General features: G+C 50.0%; 1 protein-coding gene across 2 annotated transcripts in view; it reads left to right on the top strand.

Annotated features, from left to right (window-relative positions):
• CCDC180 (coiled-coil domain containing 180) overlaps positions 1-23,061 on the top strand; it is a 96,143-nt gene that overhangs the window by 3,166 nt on the left and 69,916 nt on the right. For both annotated transcript variants that reach the window (XM_078881307.1, XM_078881306.1), the window contains exons 4-15: positions 3,365-3,573; positions 4,165-4,253; positions 6,170-6,279; positions 9,141-9,269; positions 10,932-11,042; positions 11,768-11,863; positions 14,313-14,476; positions 15,186-15,305; positions 16,422-16,501; positions 19,054-19,142; positions 20,130-20,255; positions 21,389-21,562. In XM_078881307.1, coding sequence (XP_078737433.1) covers positions 3,365-3,573; positions 4,165-4,253; positions 6,170-6,279; positions 9,141-9,269; positions 10,932-11,042; positions 11,768-11,863; positions 14,313-14,476; positions 15,186-15,305; positions 16,422-16,501; positions 19,054-19,142; positions 20,130-20,255; positions 21,389-21,562 — 1,497 coding nt within the window. The remainder of the gene's footprint in view (positions 1-3,364; positions 3,574-4,164; positions 4,254-6,169; positions 6,280-9,140; positions 9,270-10,931; positions 11,043-11,767; positions 11,864-14,312; positions 14,477-15,185; positions 15,306-16,421; positions 16,502-19,053; positions 19,143-20,129; positions 20,256-21,388; positions 21,563-23,061) is intronic.

Genomic DNA, 23,061 nt, shown 5'->3' with positions numbered 1-23,061 from the left:
TTACCTCCCGTGGCCACTAGTCCATTCGCACTGTAGGCTGACTCCCCTGTCATCATTACCTCCCGTGGCCACTAGTCCATTCGCACTGCAGGCTGACTCCCCTGTCATTATCTCCTGTGGCCACTAGTCCCTTCGCACTGCAGGCTGACTCCCCTGTCATTACCTTACGTGGCCACTAGTCCACTCACACTGCAGGCTGACTCCCCTGTCATTATCTCCTGTGGCCACTAGTCCCTTCGCACTGCAAGCTGACTCCCCTGTCATTACCTCCCGTGGCCACTAGTCTATTCGCACTGCAGGCTGACTCTCCTGTCATTACCTCCCGTGGCCACTAGTCCATTCGCACTGCAGGCTGACTCCCCTGTCATTACCTCCCGTGGCCACTAGTCCCTTCGCACTGCAGGCTGACTCTCCTGTCATTACCTCACGTGGCCACTAGTCCATTCGCACTGCAGGCTGACTCCCCTGTCATTACCTCCCGTGGCCATTAGTCCCTTCGCACTGCAGGCTGACTCCCCTGTCATTACCTGCCGTGGCCACTAGTCCAATCGCACTGCAGGCTGACTCCCCTGTCATTACCTCCCGTGGCCATTAGTCCCTTCGCACTGCAGGCTGACTCCCCTGTCATTACCTCATGTGGCCACTAGTCCCTTCGCACTGCAGGCTGACTCTACTGTCATTACACATGCGAGTTTCGCCGGCCTTAGTCTACGCGCCTCGCCCATCGCCCCCACTGATGTCCTCTTCTTCCCCCCCCTCTCCCATGTGTCTCGATACTACTGACTCCATTAGATACTACTGACTCCATTAGATACTACCAGAGGTGTGGACTCGAGTCATGCGACTTGGACTCGAGTCAGACTCGAGTCATGATTTTGATGACTTCAGACTCGACTTGGACTTGCCTCATCTTTGACTCGACTTGACTCGGGACTCGAGAGCAAAGACTTGAGACTTACTTGTGACTTGCACAACAATGACTTTGTCCCACCTCAGAGGTGTGGACTCGAGTCATGCGACTTGGACTCGAGTCAGACTCGAGTCATGATTTTGATGACTTCAGACTCGACTTGGACTTGCCTCATCTTTGACTCGACTTGACTCGGGACTCGAGAGCAAAGACTTGAGACTTACTTGTGACTTGCACAACAATGACTTTGTCCCACCTCTGGATACTACTGACTCCATTAGATACTGACTCAGTAGATACTATTGACTCTTATTAGATACTACTAACTCAGTAGATAGTACTGACTATTAGATACTACTTACTCTATCAGATACTACTAAGTAGATATGACTTACTCCATTAGATACTACTAACTCAGTAGATACTACTGACTCCATTATATACTACTGATTCAGTAGGTACTACTGACTCCATTAGATACTAATGACTCTATTAGATACTACTAACTCAGTAGATAGTACTGACTCTATTAGATACTACTAACTCAGTAGATAGTACTGACTCTATTAGATACTACTAACTCAGTAGATAGTACTGACTCTATTAGATACTACTGACTCACTAGACACTATTGACTCTATCAGATACTACTAAGTAGATATGACTGACTCCATTAGATACTACTAACTCAGTAGATACTACTGATTCCATTATATACGACTGACTCAGTGATGGTTCGACTTGGTTCGTGACACCAAAGTGTTGGGTGGCAGTGCAGCAAAATCAATCGGTGTGTTGGAGAGCCAAGCCACAACATTTACAATCTGAGTACGACGTTTCGCCAATAATTACAACCAGCTTCATCAGGCGACAGCCAGATTTCGTCGTATTCAGATTGTAAATGTTGTGGCTTGGCTCTCCAACACACCGGTGTGCTGTACTAGTATACTATACACTACACTATACACTACACTATACACTAGTGCTGTACTGGTATACTACACTATACACCAGAGGTGGGACAAAGTCATTGTTATGCAAGTCCAAGTCGAGTCGCAAGTCATCAAATTCATGACTCGAGTCTGACTCGAGTCCAAGTCACATGACTCGAGTCCACATCTCATAGGTGGGACAAAGTCATTGTTATGCAAGTCCAAGTCGAGTCGCAAGTCATCAAATTCATGACTCGAGTCTGACTCGAGTCCAAGTCACATGACTCGAGTCCACACCTCTGCTATACACTACACTATTCACTACACTATACACTACACTACACTATACACTATACACTACACTATTCACTACACTATACACTACACTATACACTACACACTACACTATACACTACACTACACACTACACTATACACTACACTATTCACTACACTATACACTACACTACGCACTACACTATACACTACACTACACACTACACTATACACTACACTATACACTACACTATTCACTACACTATACACTACACTATTCACTACACTATACACTACACTACACACTACACACTACACTATTCACTACACTATTCACTACACTATACACTACACTACACACTAGTGCTGTACTAGTATACTACACTATACACTACACTATTCACTACACTATACACTACACTACACACTAGTGCTGTACTGGTATACTACACTATACACTACACTATTCACTACACTATACACTACACTACACACTAGTGCTGTACTGGTATACTACACTATACACTATACTACACACTAGTGCTGTACTAGTATACTGCACTATACACTATACTACACACTAGTGCTGTACTAGTATACTACACTATACACTATACTACACACTAGTGCTGTACTAGGAACAAATTGACACGTTCTGTTTACGTGACAAACCTTACTGATTGGCTGTGTCGGGCGGTGGCGGGATTAACGACACATTTATATATTTACGCGATCTAACCTTAAAAACACATTCCTGCGGAGGGAGCTGGTAGGAACGTTGGGTTGCTCGGTCAATGGCCAGGGTCAACGGCGGCGTGGTGTATTCCGCAAATATGCCCGACTGTGAGGGCGGGCACAAGCCGGCGTGAGTAGGTTAAACGTTGAGTTTTATAAGGGCACCACGGGGTGACCAGCCCCTCCCCACCCAGCCCCACTCTCCCCTCCCAGCCCCTCCCTGCACGACGGACGGACGGACACAATAATCCCCTGTGGGCTGATGTAACCAGGAGGTTCCTACCAGTAAAACCCCCTGTATTATGGATGATATTGGTCGCGAATGCCTACGCGTTCAACTCAATTGTTGTATAGCACTTCTACGCGCTGCGTCTATGCTCGCCGTCTTCACCAATCCGTACTGACCAGCATGGTGAAGTATGGTCAAAACCCCCCCACCCCAGGAACCGCACGGCGCGTGGGCAGGCGCTCATCCAGCAGCGGAGTGAGACGTGCGCGCGTTGTCGTTGCAGGTGCAGCTGGTGCACTCTCTCGCCAGGGCGAGGCAACGCTGGGGCAGTCCAGGGGAGGGGCAGCTGCCCACCCACTTGGGGGGCTGGGCCCATTTGGGGGGCTGGGCCCCCCGCAGCGACGAGGCGGGCCCCCCGGGGACTCTGCCCGCCCGAGTGTGGATGCTCGGCACTACTCACCGCCTCCACAAACCGCCGGCGGCGTTCACACGGTGCCCCCCTGTAGCTCCCGAGTGTGCTTGTGTGCACCGGTGTACATCAGAGGTCGCAACCGGGTTCCCGATACCTGTACCCTACCCGATACCCGGCTACCCGTACCCGGCCGGGTACGGGTACCTGTTTGCGACCCTGGTGCGGCCGGGTACGGGTAGGCCGTGAGTCACTGGTGAGTCACCGTTTGTCACTCATTTCCCAACGTCTTGTCTCTTCTCACAATTCAAGTTCCGAGAATCAACCCACCCGTGCCTGGAACATGGCTTCATCCAGAGAGGTCGCAATCAGGTACCTGATACCCGTACCCTACCCGTACCCGGCCGGGTACGGGTAGGGTACGTGTACGGCCGGGTACGGGTACCCCTTTGCGACCCTGGTGCGGCCGGGTACGGGTACGGGTAAGAAATCAAAACCCGTTTGCGACCTCTGGTGTACATGTACGGCGTGCGTGTGTCTGTCTGTGTGTTTTACACGTGTATATGCTCGACGGCGTGTGCGTGAACTGTCCACCGCAGTTGCCGCCCCTGGACAGCAGTCGGCGCTGTGTCACTACACATGTAAAACGGTGTGCCTGCGTCTTTTTCCATCAGGAATGGCGAATTGCTGCCTCACGTGAGGGGGGCCGAGACTGAAGATGAAATTGCTGCGAGGGAAGTCAGAAATCTTGCCGATGACGTGGGTACGTTGTTCCTGTTCATTATTGGTATCATTTCCAAATTAAGGTTTTTCCTGTACTCGCTCATCTCATTGATAAATCCGCTGCTATGTAAATGTTATGTCATAACCCACGTGCGTGCATGGTGTTTTTCCTAACTTGTTTTTATTTTTGACAGTGTCTGGAAATGTGCTTTGCACTTGGACTATATACATTGTAGATTAGTTCTCCGGCGTGTAAGTTTTTTTTCGGGGGATACCATGCGTTGTTCAGCAATTAGCAACCTTTGTACCCTTGGCTCCACCACCTCCACAGGAAACTAAACTAAAATTTTATATTTAAGCAGGTGTAAGGCCCACTTAGCTACATATCTTGTTTTCAGAAGTGACCTGGCTATCACAAACGATAGCTCAACGAAGTGGCTTATCACGTGGAAATGTATAACAGCCAAATACTCTAAAACGCACGCTGATTCTAAATGTGGAGGGAAAAACCGGAGAAAAATCCACGCGGCCACGGGTAGAGAAACACGCAAACTCCAAATATACAGCAGCAGTCGTCAGGGTTGGAATCGAACCCACGACCTCCTGCATACCAGGCGAGGGAGTTAACATCTCCTAGCCACCGTGATGATGATGATGAGAGAGACATACAAACTCCAAATATACAGCAGCAGGCATTAGCGCCGAGATTGAACCCACGACCTCTTGTACACCAGGCGAGGTTGTTAACATCTCCTAGCCACCGTGATGATGAGAGAGAGACACGCAAACTCCAAATATACAGCAGCAGGCATTAGCGCCGAGATTGAACCCACGACCTCCTGTACACCAGGCGAGGTTGTTAACATCTCCTAGCCACCGTGATGATGAGAGAGAGACACGCAAACTCCAAATATACAGCAGCAGGCGTCAGGGTCGGGATCGAACCCACGACCTCCTGCATACCAGGCGAGGTAGTTAACATCTCATAGCCACCGTGATGATGATGATGAGAGAGACACGCAGACTCCAAATATACAGCAGCAGGCGTCAGGGTCGGAATCGAACCCACGACCTCCTGCGCACCAGGCGAGGTAGTTCTCTGGAAGGGGAGTGGAGTGAAGGATGAAATGGATGGGAAAGAGAAGGAATGGGAGATGAGAAGAAAAGGACGGGGAAGGAACGGAGAAACGGGAACAGAGGGTGCAGGAGAAATGAGGAGAGGGAGGAGGCTGTGTGAGAGCCTTGACACTGCTGCTGCACAGTGGAGTTTATTTCAAGAGGGGGCAGCAGGGAAACGGGAAGGGTTCAGAGTGGGGGTGACCCAGAGGTCGCAAACGGTTACCTGTACCCAGCCGGGTACGGGTACGGGTAACCGTTTGCGACCCTGGTGCGGCCGGGTACGGGTAGCCGCACGTGACTCACCTCAACCAATGAGTGAGAAGGCCGTGAGTCACTGGCGAGTCACCGTTTGTCACTCATTTCCCAACGTCTTGTCTCTTCTCACAATTCAAGTTCCTAGAATCAACCCACCCGCGCCTGCAACATGGCTTCATCCCAGAGGTCGCAATCGGGTACCCGATACCCAAACCCTACCCGATACCGGGCAGGGTACGGTTAGCTGGGTATCGGGTAGGGTACGGGTAAAGAATCAAAACCCATTTGCGACCTCTGGGGTGACCACACAAGTCACGTGATTCACATGAGGGTGAAACCGATGTAGATATACCGATGACGGCTGACATTCCCCTCCACGTGCCCAGTGACTGAACCATTCGGGAGTTGAAGCTCTTAGCGCTACGGAGCGAAACGTCGGGACACCTTGTCCGGAGGACGGCGAGAGTTTAGCAGGCGGCGCGCCGAACCTGAAAACGTGGACGCGGTGTACGTGTACGTCGCGTGCGACTTGCGAACGTGTCGTCGTCGTGGTGGGTTGTGTGTTTTTCTCTCTCGCTGCAGTGGCGCAGAAGGTGGGGTCAGACGTGGTCCAGAGGGTGACCGAGCGACGTCGGTCGAAGCACGAGGCCGCCCTGCGCGACTTCTCCGTCGCTCTCGGGCAGATCAACTCGGTGAGCGATGCGGCGGGGCGATAACAGAGTGTGGGGTATAACCTTTCGGGAAATAAAACAGGTGTTAAGATTTTGATTTAAAGCTTTCGTGACTGCAGGGATTCATATTCTTGGTTCTTTCGGTAAAGTCACGTAGAAGGGAAATAATAAAATAATAAAAATATTAAACAATACAAATTCTCACGACGTTTCGACTGCAACGCAAGCAATCATCATCAGATGATCATCAGATGATCATCAGATGATGATTGCTTGTGTTGATGATCATCTGATGATGATTGCTTGTGTTGCAGTCGAAACGTCGAGATACATTTTTTTAAATATATATATATTTTTTTTCCCTTCTACGTGACTTTACCGAAAGAACCAATAAACCAGTTGCGTTAAGATGTTCAAACACCAAATAGAAACCCTTTGCAAGGAATCGTGTCTGCATTAACCACTAGTGATTGTGGTGAACATGCAAACAAAACCAGGGTAAAACCGATTCTTATTTTCCTGTGTTTAGTTTTGTGTCCTTCCCCTCCGCACCTCCAATTTGCACGGTTGGTTACGTACGGTGCTGCGAAAGAAGATCAACGTACGTACGTACACAGTTATCCATAATGCAGGTTTTTTGGGTTAGATCGCGTATATATGTGTCGTTAAACCTGCCATCACCCGACACAGGCAATTAGTAAGGATTGTCACGTAAACAGAACATCAATAATACAGGGTTTTTTTCGGTGATATCGCGTAAATATATGTGTCATTAAACCCGCCACCTCTCGACACAGACAATTAAGATTTGTCACGTGAACAGAACAATCCGACTCGTTGGCATGCCAACAACCCAAAAAACCTGTATTATGGATGATATTGGTCGCGAAAGCCTTCGTGTTAAACATACAAAGTTAAATTTCGATTTAAAGCTTTCGTGACTGCAGGGATTCATCTTCTTGGTTATTTCGGTAAAGTCACGCAATTAGTAAAAATAAAATAATTGTTATTTTTATTATTTTATTATTTCCCTTCTACGTGACTTTACCGAAAAAACCAAGAAGAACATACAAAGTTAGTTTAACACGTAGCAGGCTTTCGCGACCAATATTATTCATAATAAACGTTTTTGGGTGAGATCGCGTTATTTATAAATGTGTCGTAACCCTCCACCACCCGACACGGCCAATCAGTAAAAATGTGTCACGGGCAAATTGCCCGATGATGCTGGATGCAAATTTCGATTTAAAGCTTTCGTGACTGCAGGGATTCATCTTCTTGGTTCTTTCGGTAAAGTCACGTAGAAGGGAAATAATAAAATAATAAAAATAAAACGTCGTGAGAATTATTTTATTATGTTTTATTTGTGTTATTTAATTATTTCCCTTCTACGTGACTTTACCGAAAGAACCAAGAAGATGCTGGATGTAATTACCAGCGAAACGTCGTGCTACTCACATTTTAAAATGCTGTTGATTCTCTCTTCAACACACCGGTGGGCTAAAGAAGTCAATTAATTTGTCCTTTGAAAACGTGACACATTTTTTTACTGTTTGGCCGTGTCGGGTGGTGGAGGGTTACGACACATTTATAAATAACGCGATCTGACCCAAAAACCTATATTATGAACTGGATGTAATTACCAGCGAAACGTCGTACTCAAAAATTGTAAATGTTGTGGATTCACTCTTCAACACACCGGTGGGCTAAAGTAGTGAACTATTTGTCTTTTTCATGTGACCTCCTTTGCCAGTACCAAAATATGAGAATAGGTTTTCCCCTTTTTATCTAGGAACAAAACAGATGTTAAGATTTCGATTTAAAGCTTTCGTAACTGCAGGGATTCATCTTCTTGGTTCTTTCGGTAAAGTCACGTAGAATGGAAATAATAAAATAATAAAAATAAAACATAATAAAGTAATTCTCACGACGTTTCGGCCACAACGCAAGCAGCCGTCCTCAGGTGAAGAACAGGTCTGTCGGAAAGACAGCGTCTGAATGAATGAACACCACCAAACTTGGTGGTGTTCTTCACCTGAGGACGGCTGCTTGCGTTGTAGCCGAAACGTCGTGAGAATTATTTTATAATGTTTTATTTTTATTATTTTATTATTTCCATTCTACGTGACTTTACCGAAAGAACCAAGAAGATGTTAAGATGTTAAAACACTAAACTGAAACCTTTTACAAGGAATCATGTCTGCATTAACCACAAAAAAATTTGTTTTTTTGTTTGCATTCTGACCTCAAGTATTGTGGTTAATGCAGTGACATGATTCCTTGTAAAAGGTTTCAGTTTGGTGTTTTAACATCTTAAGACAACTGTTTTGTTTCGATTTAAAGCTTTCGTGACTGCAGGGATTAATCTTCTTGGTTCTTTCGCTAAAGTTTTGTTGCCAGAAAAAAGGTGAAAACCTATTCTCATATTTGTCTTTTGTCAACGTGACACTTTTTTACTGATTGGCCGTGTCGGGTGGTGGAGGGTTACGACACATTTATAAATAACGCGATCTAACCCAAAACCGTCTATTATGCACGCAAAGTTAGTTTGCGTGAAAAACGATAATCGATTCAAGAGTCGGTGTTCGCACACTTGTTTTCATAGCACCCAGCACCACATCTCATTCACATTTTTCGGTCTCTTTTGCGTTGCTGGTACAACCTCATCTGCTGCGCCCGTTCCTATTGCTGCGTTTATACCATCTGGATTGGAGTTCTGTGCAGCCCCCGTAAAAAAAACCTCCCTTCCCGGATGACGCGCTCGCAACCGCACGGGGCTGCTTCGGCCGGTTGCCGCCACTAAAAAATATCTCCTGAGCTCATTGGGCCCTAACCCCATCGATATAAACCGACTGACGGGACTTCAATGCGCACGCTTGCAGGATCTGGAGCGTCGCTACGAGGAGGCTGGGGAGAGGCTTCGTGGTGATTTGTCCGCGAGTGACGCCGGCATGGAAGAGCTGATGTGCAGCGTGGAGGGCGAAGGGAAGCTTGCATCGGTGTCATTTCAGGTGCAAAGATAAATATTCCCCCTCCCCCGTATAGCCTCAACAGACTGTTGGGGCAAGTGCTGTTAACGAGCAGCACCTCGACACCTATGAAGGCCGGCACGGCAACACGAGGGGCAGAGGGGGGATGGGGCGGTAGTGGCGGGGGGGTAAAGCGTGCGTGCTCCCACCTCTGCCAAGACATCTCGCCAGCTTGGGATAGTAGCGTCACGATACCCTTTGGAGGGGAGCCCTCTAGACATCAGAGGTCGCAAACGGGTTTTGATTCCTTACCCGTACCCATACCCGGGCGCACCAGGGTCGCAAACTTGTACCCGTACCCGTACCCTATCCGATACCCGGGCACCTGATTGCGACCTCTGGGATGAAGCCATGTTGCAGGCGCGGGTGCGTTGATTTTAGGAACTTGAATTGTGAGAAGAGACAAGACGTTGGGAAATGAGTGACAAACGGTGACTCACCAGTGACTCACGGCCGACCCGTACCCGGCCGGGTACGGGTAGCCGGGTATCGGGTAGGGTACGGGTATCGGGTACCCGGTTGCGACCTCTGCTAGACATCCCACTCAGCGCGGTGGTTCTTAACATTTTACTGCAGCCGACACGGAATGGCACGAACGTTGTCGTTGTCGGTGCGGATCAACTTTTCCATTTCGCATCGCAGGCCTAGAGAGGAAAATCTCGCAGAGCATGGCTTGACGATGACGACGACATCATGCGAGATTGGCGCATCAGAACGACGTTGCCGCTTGAGCACGTTGTCATCACAGTGTAATAAAGGACTCTCTCTCAGATGTCGATCTCCGTTGTCCTTTATTGGGTTCGTAAAATCTCTATACAGCGGCGTCTCGCTCAGGCCCGCGTCCCGCTCGACAACCTCTCCACATCTTCTTGGTTCTTTCGGTAAAGTCATGTAGAAGGGAAGTAATAAAATAATAAAAATAAAACATAATAAAATAGTGAGAATTATTTTATTTTATTATGTTTTATTTGTATTATTTTATTACTTCCCTTCTACGTGACTTTACCGAAAGAACCAAGAAGATGAATCCCTGCAGTCACGAAAGCTTTAAATAGAAATTTAACCTCTCCACAGCCCTCGGCTGCTCCGTTGTGCAGTCTCCCTGCTGCTCCAATATGCAGTCTCCCTGCTGCCCCGTCAGGCGATCCTTGCAGCCACACCGCTGCCCCGCTGTCTAGCGTCACTGCTGCCCCTTACACAGCTAGCCTCTCACTTCCCCGTTAGCTCTCTTCGTCTGACACCGATGGCTGTCGGTGTCGACGTCTCCCACCGCGTGGCGACCGCGCCACACTCTCCGTCTTGCCCAGCGTGGCCTCCTCGTGTTTCACTCCGTCACAACTCCCCCTTCCCCTGCCGGTTCTCTCCCTAAATCCTCTCCCCCACGTGACCCTAACTCCACCCACTCCCCACGTGACCCAGACTCCGCCCCCCCCCCTCAATCCTTTGCTCGCATTACAACAGGAGAGAGGAGAGTGGAAACAGCAAGTGACGACATGTGCTGTGGAACACACCAACTGCGGGCTGTGTGCACCCGTGGATTGTTGACGACGACGACGATGACGTGAGCCGGCAAATCGCGGTGTGGGGGTCACTCTCAGACTCGCTTCTCGGGATTTGTCGACCCCCAACCCGTTTCCGTTGAAGGAGCTGGAGGCGACGTGGTCGGACGTAGAGAAGCGTTCGGAATCGCGAGAGGCCCGGATTCGCGACTTGGACATTGCCTATGGGAGACTGGAGGACGAGAGGGCGGACAAGGTGAGGCTTGTGTCGGTCACGATTGGGACCGCTGCTTTTAAGTGTCTCAGTCCCTTTGTTGTCCTTACCCCCCTTACTTACTTACTCGTAGTACGGAGTTAGGACTGATGGCCTTAATCTAAGTTGTCTTGTGGTTGTTGCTGTTGCTTGACTTTCATGGCTTTATTTTGGTGATTTCGAAAAGTGTATTGGTTTGGCCATGTTTGTTTGTTGTAGTACAGAGTTAGACTGATGGCCTTAATCTAAGTTGTCTTGTGGTTGTTGTTGTTGTTTGACTTGCATCCCACTGGGATTTTTGCACACAGCGTTGGTGTACGGTGCTTTTTCTGCAATATTTTGCTGTCTTTTCTTGGATTTTCTGTTTGCACTCAGTCACTTTAAGATGTTTTCTTGTTCATGTTTTTGTTTTTTTTGTTTGTTGTGGTTGCACCCGATTCAAGAGCCGAATGGCTCACAGGGCTATACTTAATAAATTAACTTGAAACTTGAAACTCCCCCACCGCGCACCTTCGATTAGCGCGCGGTCGGCTGCGTACGACGGTGCGCGAAAAACGTTCACCGCACGTACGATGCGCAGTCCTCAACCACTCCTCAAATTCTCCGGTCACTGCTCTGAAGAAGAGCCTTTACCGGTAACCTTGCCTGTCATAGATTTAAATACAGCGACGGCTGCACTCTGGCTCCGGGTTGCCGTTGACACACGCGGCGTGCTCTCACACACTCAGATCGGCCGGGCGCTGAGGACGTACGCTCAGCTGATGGAGAGAATTGCCTTCGTCCGGTCTGAAGAAGTTCAGCGCTTGATGGACGGGGAGGCAATGGTGACAATGCGTGCACCGCGCTGCCAAGTGACGCCATCAACATTTGCATCGTCATTGCCATCGTCACTGGCTTCATCATTGTCATCGTCAGATTTTTTTCATGGATGTATGTTGAACTTCTTTACATTATGCACTACACTCCTATACACTATATACTACACTATACACTATACTACACATTGGGCTCTATGAGTGACGCCATCTCCATTTGCATCGTCATTGCCATCGTCACTGGCTTCATCATTGTCATCGTCAGATTTTTTTCATGGATGTATGTTGAACTTCTTTACATTATGCACTACACTACTATACACTACTATACACTACACTATACACTACACATTGGGCTCTATGAGTGACTCCATCTCCATTTGCATCGTCATTGCCATCGTCACCGGCTTTATCATTGTCATCGTCAGATTTTTTTCATGGATGTATGTTGAATTTCTTTACATTATGCACTACACTCCTATACACTACACTATACATTACTATACACTACACATTGGGCTCTATGAGTGACGCCATCTCCATTTGCATCGTCATTGCCATCGTCACTGGTTTCATTATTGTCATCGTTAGATTTTTTTCATGGATGTAGGTTGAACTTCTTTACATTATACACTGCACTACCATACACTACACTATACACTACACTATACACTACACATTGGGCTCTATGAGTGAAGCCATCTCCATTTGCATCGTCATTGCCATCGTCACTGGTTTCATCATTGTCATCGTCAGATTTTTTTCATGGATGTATGTTGAACTTCTTTACATTATGCACTACACTCCTATACACTACACTATACATTACTATACACTATACACTACACATTGGGCTTTATGAGTGACGCCATCTCCATTTGCATCGTCATTGCCATCGTCACTGGCTTCATCAGTGTCATTGTTTGATTTTTTTCATGGATGTATGTTGAACTTCTTTACGTTATACACTACACTACCATACACTATACACTACACTATCCACTACACTATACACTACACATTGAGCTCTATTGGAGGCCCGTCGTTAATTATAACATCATTGTCAAATCCGAACATGAAATTGTCACTTGTCCCAAGCGCTAAACGTGCCAACCAGAACATTTGTCACCACCAAATTTAGCAATCAGATACGACGCTTCATTTGAAACTGATCCTGCGAATCTTCAAGAAGTCAGGATAAACTCCGGGGAAGTTAGAATGGTTGTCACGGTAATATTGTCATATTTATCAGGAGGGTCTTGCTTGCTCGATTGGGATTTTTATTTTAACAAAATATTCAGCCAATTAATGGTGAATCATGTTTAGTATTCACTTGGGGAGGACACCGGAGCACCGGGATAAACCCCGCCGCGCCTTGCGTGAGGGGGAAACGCTGTATCCCCGTACAGATGGAAACAGATGGAGATTAAGCCTCACTTTGTTTTCTTTCTTCTTGATTCTTTCGGTAAAGTCACGTAGAAGGGAAATAATAAAATAATAATAAAACATTGAAAAATTTAATCAATAAAATATTATAGTAATATATTATGTATATAGCAAAATATTAAATAATATATGTATAATAATATATTTAATATATAATATGTAAACATTTTTGTATTACTTATTATTTTATTACTTCCCTTCTATGTGACTTTACCGAAAGAACCAAGAAGATGAATCCCTGCAGTCACGAAAGCTTTAAATCGAAACGCTTTATCCCCGTACAGATGGAAACAGATGGAGATTAACCCTCACTTTGTTTTCTTTCTTAATAATAAAATAATAATAAAAAATAATATAAGATATTATGTATAGTAATATATTTAATAATATATGTATAAGAATTTTTTATATATATAATAAAATATGTTATTTTATTATTTTATTATTTCCCTTCTACGTGACTTTACCGAAAGAACCAAGAAGATGAATCCCTGCAGTCACGAAAGCTTTAAACCAGGTCTGGTCTTCACCTGAGGACGGCTGCTTGCGTTGTGGCCGAAACGTCGTGAGAATTATTTTATTATGTTTTATTTTTATTATTTTATTACTTCCCTTCTACGTGACTTTACCGAAAGAACCAAGAAGATGAATTTTATTTTTTAAGAATGAGTGAGTGGTGTGAATGAATGAGTTAACGTGTATTTCCCCCACCACCACCACCACCTCCGCCACCACCACCTCCGCCACCACCACCTCCGCCACCACCACCTCCGCCACCACCACCTCCGCCACCACCACCTCCGCCACCACCACCTCCGCCACCACCACCTCCGCCACCACCACCTCCGCCACCACCACCTCCGCCACCACCACCTCCGCCACCACCACCTCCGCCACCACCACCTCCGCCACCACCACCTCCGCCACCACCACCTCCGCCACCACCACCTCCGCCACCACCACCTCCGCCACCACCACCTCCGCCACCACCACCCCTCCTCATGCGCCCCAGATGCTGAATCAGTCGCTGCTGGTGAACCGACGCGCGCTGTCGCGTCTCTCGCTGCACCTCTCCGAATCGGGGCTGCAGCTGGAGGCTTCGCTCAGGCAACGCTGGGAGGAGGCCCTGCAGACGTGGAGAGGACTGCGACGGGCGGCCGTGACGAGGGATTTCCGGTCGGTGGTCGTCGTTTTTTTTTGTGACGCGCTTTTATGTTTTAACTCACTTCGTGTGTTGTTGTATCCTCGAAAAATAAATTTTGTTACTCAGTTTTGACACACTTCCCAGTGTCGTATCGACTGCAAACTTGGTATAGGTGTTCACAATAAAGGTTTTTGGGTTTAGATCGCGTTCATCTTCTTGGTTCTTTCGGTAAAGTCACGTAGAAGGGAAGTAATAAAATAATAAAAATTAAACATAATAAAATAATTCTCACGACGTTTCGGCCACAACGCAAGCAGCCGTCTTCAGGTGAAGACCAGGTCTGTCGGAAAGACAGTGTCTGACACTGTCTTTCCGACAGACCTGTTCATTCAGACGCTGTCTCCCCGACAGACCTGTTCTTCACCTGAGGACGGCTGCTTGCGTTGTGGCCGAAACGTCGTGAGAATTATTTTATGATGTTTTATTTTTATTATTTTATTACTTCCCTTCTACGTGACTTTACCGAAAGAACCAAGAAGAGGGTCTCAGCGGTTGCTCCGTGAGCCCCACTTCTGCGGGACCGCTCTCCGATGCAGCGGGGCTGCACTGCTCTCTCTACCAGAGACATCAAAAAGCGAGAAAGATTTAAAAAAAAATCTGCGGTGAATCAGCACGCTTACGACCCGACGCTCGATGCAATGTCACCCCCCCCACCCCCCGTGCCCCCCTTTTTCTGCTCAGCGAGTTCATGGAGCGTCACCAGCTGCGTAGTCCACCTGGGGCGGACGCTCTGGTCCAGGCGACGGCGGATGGACAGAGGGAGCTGAACGAGCGACGGATCCGGCTAATCAACTCGCTAGAGTGGGTCGCGGTTTTTGCCGCGCGCGCTCAAAGTTCTTCGCGGCGATCGGAAAAGCAACGGGCCGCGTTCACGACTCCGGTTGTTGCCTTGGGCAAAAAACGCGCGTGTTGCAAGAGCGGTCGGCGTCGTGGGTGGGGAGCGGCGGTGCAGCGGTTAGCGCGCTCCCGCGCCACGAACCCGGCGACCCGAGTTCGATTCCCGCTCACAGCCACCGACACCATCAGTGACGATTATCTGAACCGGTCATGGGCCCTCCCCTCGGTCGACTCAGCCTCAAATGAGTACCTGGTAAGGTGTGTAAACATCGCCACTGGGGGAGACAAAGGCGGCCGGGCGTGGTGCAGGCAACCCACCCCCTCGTGTGCTGTTCCGGCCTTCATAGGTGCTCGCTAACAGCACTTGCCCCTACAGTCTGTTAAGGCTATATGGGGGATCTTTAGTGTTGTGAGTGACGGTTGCACATTATATATAGACAGAAACCGATAGACTCAAACATAGACCCTTATACTCACACAGCGACCTATAGACGTACAAAGATAGACATCTACTCAACAAATAGACACGTTAGACCCACACAGAGACCCATAGACTGGCATAGAGTCCCACAGACTTGCATAGAGACCAATAAACTCACACACAGAACGATAGACCTTTACAGAGACTCATAAACTCTCAGAGAGACCCATGGACTGGCATAGAGACCCACAGACTTGCACCAATACACTTGCATAGAGACTCACAGACTCGCGTAGAGACCCATCATATAAACGACGTGATGTAAGCGATGAATTTCACATCACGGGCAAGCGACAAAGTCACAACAAGGCGACGGATCTTTCATAACGGCAGATTGTTTTAATCGGTGCAATCTTACTCGGCTGATGAGACCCGTTAGGTCGAAACCAATGAAGACTTTGACTGCTTTGACATCTTGAGAGCGACCCCTAATCCCATTTACACTGGAGAGATCCGGCGTGCTATGAAGTTATCTCTTTCATAGCCACCTGGTCGTTCTTCGCGGATGTCCAGCATGGCCCGGCCGTCACAATCCGCCTCTCTCTCTCCTCTTCCTTCGCCCCGCCGCCCTCCCCCGCCACCACCCGACGTTCACACAGAGACCTGAAGCCGCCCAACGTCACTACGGAGGCGGTGAGCGCGTGGAGCTCATCCCTGGATGCCCTCAATCGGCAGATCGGTACGAGGGATGAGCCGGGGCAGCCGGGCGGGGCAGCTTGCATCCACGCAGAGCGACTGTCACAGATTCAGTTCCCAAAGGGGGGGTTGTTAGCCGTTCATTTGGGGAGTTCCGGGAGTTGGTGAATCGCAGATGCAGCCCACTTGCTGGCTGTCTCGCTCGCTCGCTCGCCCACTCAATTGGGGTGACACACAGCAGCGGTGACATCGACCACTTCACTGCGGAAACTTGGCAGGAGTCTCCGGCAAAAGGTTGTTGTCCTCGAGCCGCACCTCCGATTAGCACGGTTGGCTACGTACGGTGTGAAAGAAGTTCAACATCCATACTGCCCATAGACTCAACACTGCCCATAGACTCAACACTGCCCATAGACTCAACACTGCCCATAGACTCAACACTGCCCATAGACTCAACACTGCCCATAGACTCAACACTGCCCATAGACTCAACACTGCCCATAGACTCAACACTGCCCATAGACTCAACACTACCCATAGACTCAACACTGCCCATAGACTCAACACTGCCCATAGACTCAACACTACCCATAGACTCAACACTGCCCATAGACTCAACACTGCCCATAGACTCAACACTGCCCATAGACTCAACACTGCCCATAGACTCAACACTGCCCATAGACTCAACACTGCCCACAGACTCAACACTGCCCATAGACTCAACACTGCCCATAGACTCAACACTGCCCATAGACTCAACACTGCCCATAGACGAACACTACCCATAGACTAACACTGCTCATAGACTCAACACTGCCCATAGGCTAACACTGCCCATAGACTCAACACTGCCCATAGACTCAACACTGCCCATAGACTCAACACTGCCCATAGACTCAACACTGCCCATAGACTCAACACTGCCCATAGACTCAACACTGCCCATAGACTCAACACTGCCCATAGACTCAACACTACTCATAGACTCAACACTGCCCATAGACTCAACACTGCCCATAGACTTAACACTACCCATAGACTCAACACTACCCATAGACTCAACACTGCCCATAGACTCAACACTGCCCATAGACTCAACACTACCCATAGACTCAACACTGCACCATAGACTCAACACTACCCATAGACTCAACACTACCCATAGACTCAACACTACCCATAGACTCAACACTGCCCATAGACTCAACACTGCCCATAGACTCAACACTGCCCATAGACTCAACACTGCCCATAGACTCAACACTATCCATAGACTCAACACTGCCCATAGACTCAACACTACCCATAGACTCAACACTGCCCATAGACTCAACACTGCCCATAGACTCAACACTGCCCATAGACTCAACACTACCCATAGACTCAACACTGCCCATAGACTCAACACTGCCCATAGACTCAACACTGCCCATAGACTCAACACTGCCCATAGACTCAACACTGCCCATAGACTCAACACTGCCCATAGACTCAACACTGCCCATAGACTCAACACTACCCATAGACTCAACACTGCCCATAGACTCAACACTGCCCATAGACTCAACACTGCCCATAGACTCAACACTGCCCATAGATTTCGATTTAAAGCTTTCGTGACTGCAGGGATTCATCTTCTTGGTTCTTTCGGTAAAGTCACGTAGAAGGGAAGTAATAAAATTATAAAAATAAAACATAATAAAATAATTCTCACGACGTTTCGGCCACAACGCAAGCAGCCGTCCTCAGGTGAAGAACAGGTCTGTCGAGAAGACAGAGTCTGAATGACAACCCCAGGCTTGGAGCGTCTTTTTAAGCTGGGTTAGAGGGGGGGGAAGAGCGCCTTGACAAAACAATTTGCATATCAAGAGGAATTTAGCATATATATAAGCTGGGTTGGAGGTGGAAGAAGAGCGCCTTGCTAAATTCCACTTGATATGCAAATTCTTTGGTCTGTTTGTCTGTTCGTCTGTCTGTTTGTCTGTCTGTTCGTCTGTCTGTTCGTCTGTCTGTCTGTTCGTCTGTCTGGTCGTCTGTCTGTTCGTCTGTCTGTCTGTTCGTCTGTCTGTTCGTCTGTCTGTCTGTTCGTCTGTCTGTTCGTCTGTCTGTCTGTTTGTCTGTCTGTTCGTCTGTCTGTCTGTCTGTTCATCTGTCTGTTCGTCTGTCTGTCTGTTCGTCTGTCTGTTCGTCTGTCTGTTCGTCTGTCTGTCTGTTCGTCTGTCTGTTCGTCTGTCTGTTCGTCTGTCTGTTCGTCTGTCTGTTCGTCTGTCTGTTCGTCTGTCTGTTCGTCTGTTCATCTGTCTGTTCATCTGTCTGTTCATCTGTCTGTTCGTCTCTCTGTTCGTCTGTCTGTTCGTCTCTCTGTTCGTCTGTCTGTTCGTCTGTTCATCTGTCTGTTCATCTGTCTGTTCGTCTCTCTGTTCATCTGTCTGTTCGTCTCTCTGTTCGTCTGTCTGTTCGTCTGTCTGTTCGTCTCTCTGTTCATCTGTCTGTTCGTCTGTCTGTTCATCTGTCTGTTCGTCTGTCTGTCTGTTCGTCTGTCTGTTCGTCTGTCTGTCTGTTCGTCTGTCTGTTCGTCTGTCCCACCGGCAGACGAGCTGAACGTGCGCCACGTGGAGGGGCTGCGTGCCCAGTCCGAGGTCGCTCTCCGCCGGCAGCTGGACGAGGTGGAGCGCTGCCGGGTAAAGGGGGGCTGGGGGGAGGGGGGCCCCCCGCTCCACGTGGCCATGGCTGCGCTCGTATCGCACGCTGTCTGCGTGCGCCGTGGAAGATCGCTCCAAATTTTCTTCTTCCTTCTCCTGCCTCCTGCCCCCTCCTCCCTCCTCCTCTGTCCTCTTCTCGCGCGTCTGGCATTATGAGTGGCAAACTGAACGTGAAATTGTAGTTGTTGCTCTGCATCTACATCAGCCAGGAAGTAGCGGACTTAAAGTTCCACCACTCAGGCTGATGCAAAGGAGAGCCGACACACGGTTGCAGGGGGTTCGTCTTTTATTCCTTTCCTCCCATCCACACCTGTCCCCAGCCGTCCCAATCTCGACCCCCTCTTCCCGCCCGTTCTCTCTCCCTTATATCTCCTCGCCTGCTCCTCCCCCTTCTCCTGTCACCGTCTCACTCCCCCTCCCATTGGTGGGAATCCTTCCCCTGACACCCCGACACTAGGATGCACACGCGGGCAGGCCGCAGATGCTGCTGAGAGGTTTTTCTCTCCGACGCCGTCGCAAACATTTCCAGAGCCACCGCAACAGTCGACGGTGTGGCCGGCCCCTTGTTCGGTTGGCGGTGTGGCCTACCCTCTGTCCAGTCGGCGGTGTGGCCTGTCCCCTTGTTCGGTTGGCTGTGTGGCCTGCCCCCTGTTTGTTTGGCGGTATGGCCGGCCACGCTGTTCAGTCGGCGGTGTGGCCTTCCCCCTGTTCAGTCGGCGGTGTGGCCTTCCCCCTGTTTAGTCGGCGGTGTGGCCTAACCCCTGTTCAGTCGGCGGTGTGGCCTAACCCCTGTTCAGTCGGCGGTGTGGCCTAACCCCTGTTCAGTTGGCGGTGTGGCCAGCCTGCCATTTGGGTGGCGGTGTGGCCACGGCCACCAACCACTGCCCGCCGCAGCGGAGAGTCAAGGGCACGCACCGGTGAGAGTGTCGCGTGCCGTGGGTGACGATTTGCTGCGCGTGTACGCAGCTCGACCTGGTGGCGAGTGGCGTCTGTGCGGGCGAGGAGGAGGCCTGGGAGCTGGCGCGGCATCACCTGCTGCCGCTGGTGGGGGAGCGTCAGAGGGGCTACGAGCAGGAGCTCGCCTCCGTGGAGGTGCAGACAAACAAGGACGAAGCTACCCCCGGACGCGTAGCAGACGTCGCAAACGGGTTTTGATTCCTTACCCGGATCCGTACCCGGCCCCACCAGGGTCGCAAATGGGTACCCGTACCTGGCCGTACCCGTACCCTACCCGTACCTGGCCGGGTACGGGTAGAGTACGGGTATCGGGTACCCGATTGCGACCTCTGGGATGAAGCCATGTTGCAGGCGCGGGTGGGTTGATTCTCGGAACTTGAATTGTGAGAAGAGACAAGACGTTGGGAAATGAGTGACAAACGGTGACTCACCAGTGACTCACGGCCTACCCGTACCCGTACCCGGCCGCACCAGGGTTGCAAACGGGTACCAATTCCCGTACCCGGCCGTACCCGTACCAGGCCGGGTATCGGGTAGGGTACGGGTATCGGGTACCCGGTTGCGACCTCTGCCGCGTAGCCGTTAACGGACTGCCGGGGTGGGCGAGTGTTGTTAGCGAGCACCTATTAAGGCTGGCATGGCGCACCGATGTGGGGTGGCTGGTTGGCAACACGTTCGGCCGCCTTCGGGGCCGGACATAAATGATGTCACGCACCTGGGGGGGGAGGGGTCAGACATTTGTGACGATTTGTGACGAGGGGGGGGGTTTTGAGAAATGTGACATCATATCAAAATGCGCAACTATCATCATCATCACCGTCGTCGTCATCATCGTCGTCATCACCGTCGTCGTCATCATCATCATCGTCATCATCGTCGTCGTCATTACCGTCGTCGTCATCATCGTCGTCGTCATTACCGTCGTCGTCATCATCATCGTCATCATCGTCGTCATTATCGTCGTCGTCATCATCATCATCATCTTCGTCATCATCGTCGTCGTCATTACCGTCGTCGTCGTCATCATCGTCGTCGTCATCACCGTCGTCGTCATTACGGTCGTCGTCGTCGTCATCATCGTTGTCGTCATCATCGTCGTCATCACCGTCGTCATCACCATCGTCATCGTCATCACCATCGTCGTCATCATCATCGTCATCATCGTTGTCGTCATTACCGTCGTCGTCATCATCATCGTCATCATCGTCATCATCACCGTCATCGTCATCATCACCGTCGTCACCGTCGCCGCGTGCGTCCTCGCGCAGGCAGCGCTGGAGCGGCAGGCGCGCCGCACGGCGTCACGGAGCCGCCAGCTCGCCGCCTTCGCCCGCGGGGCGGCGCGCCTCTGGGAGCGCCACGCGGAGCAGCTCGCATGGCGGGACGCGCGGCTCAGGGACAGGATGGAGGCATCGCGCAGGGAGCACGACATGGCCAACCAGGTGGGCCTCGATTGAAAGCTTCTTTCGTGACTGCAGCAGGGATTCATCTTCTTGGTTCTTTCGGTAAAGTCGTCACGTAGAAGGGAAGTAATAAAATAATAAAAATAAAACATAATAAAATAATTCTCACGACGTTTCGGCCACAACGCAAGCAGCCGTCCTCAGGTGAAGAACAGGTTTGTCGGAAAGACAGCGTCTGAATGAGCACCACCAAGCTTGGCAGCGTATATTTAAGTTGGGTTAGGGGAGGAAGGGCGCCTTGACAAAGGAATTTGCATATCAACAGAGGAATTTAGCATAAATTTCGATTTAAAGCTTTCGTGACTGCAGGGATTCATCTTCTTGGTTCTTTCGGTAAAGTCGTCACGTAGAAGGGAAGTAATAAAATAATAAAAATAAAAACTTAATAAAATAATTCTCACGACGTTTCAACCATCAACGCAAGCAGCCGTCCTCAGGTGAAGAACAGGTATGTCAAGGAGACAGCGTCTGAACGACAACTCCAAGCTTGGAGCGTCTTTTTTAAGCTGTTTAAATCCGGATTTCAAACAAAAATAAATGAACGGCTCTTCCCGGTATCTCGGTGTGCCGACCCCTGACCACGGAGGTCCAGTTTATTCATTAGGGACCCACCACCATCCCGTATTCACCACAATGCATTGCGGGCTCTGGAGGCCTTTTTTTAAATTCTAATTAATTTTATTTTTGTTGCCGACCTCCCCCTTCCCCCCCGCCCCCCTGGCCGAACCTCAGCCGCTATATTGGTGTCGATTGTTTGCATTCTCCCGGACTCCGTTCCTCCACCACCGCTCCCTTCACCACTCCACCACCGCTCCCTTCACCACTCCACCACCGCTCCCTTCACCTCTCCACCACCGCTCTCTTCACCTCTCCACCACCGCTCCCTTCACCTCTCCACCACCGCTCCCTTCACCACTCCACCCCCCTCCCTTCACCTCTCCACCACCGCTCCCTTCACCACTCCACCACCGCTCCCTTCACCTCTCCACCACCGCTCCCTTCACCACTCCACCACCGCTCCCTTCGCCTCTCCACCACCGCTCCCTTCACCTCTCCACCACCGCTCCCTTCACCTCTCCACCACCGCTCCCTTCACCTCTCCACCACCGCTCCCTTCACCACTCCACCACCGCTCCCTTCACCTCTCCACCACCGCTCCCTTCACCACTCCACCCCCCTCCCTTCACCTCTCCACCACCGCTCCCTTCACCTCTCCACCACCGCTCCCTTCACCACTCCACCACCGCTCCCTTCACCACTCCACCACCGCTCCCTTCACCTCTCCACCACCGCTCCCTTCACCTCTCCACCACCGCTCCCTTCACCTCTCCACCACCGCTCCCTTCGCCTCTCCACCACCCTCCCTTCACCTCTCCACCACCGCTCCCTTCACCACTCCACCACCGCTCCCTTCACCTCTCCACCACCGCTCCCTTCACCTCTCCACCACCGCTCCCTTCACCACTCCACCACCGCTC

Source organism: Lampetra fluviatilis, chromosome 61 (assembly GCF_964198595.1).
Source record: "Lampetra fluviatilis chromosome 61, kcLamFluv1.1, whole genome shotgun sequence".
Classification (NCBI taxonomy): domain Eukaryota; kingdom Metazoa; phylum Chordata; class Hyperoartia; order Petromyzontiformes; family Petromyzontidae; genus Lampetra; species Lampetra fluviatilis.
Note: the sequence above shows the minus strand (reverse complement) of the source record. Positions and strands in the feature narration are given on the sequence as shown.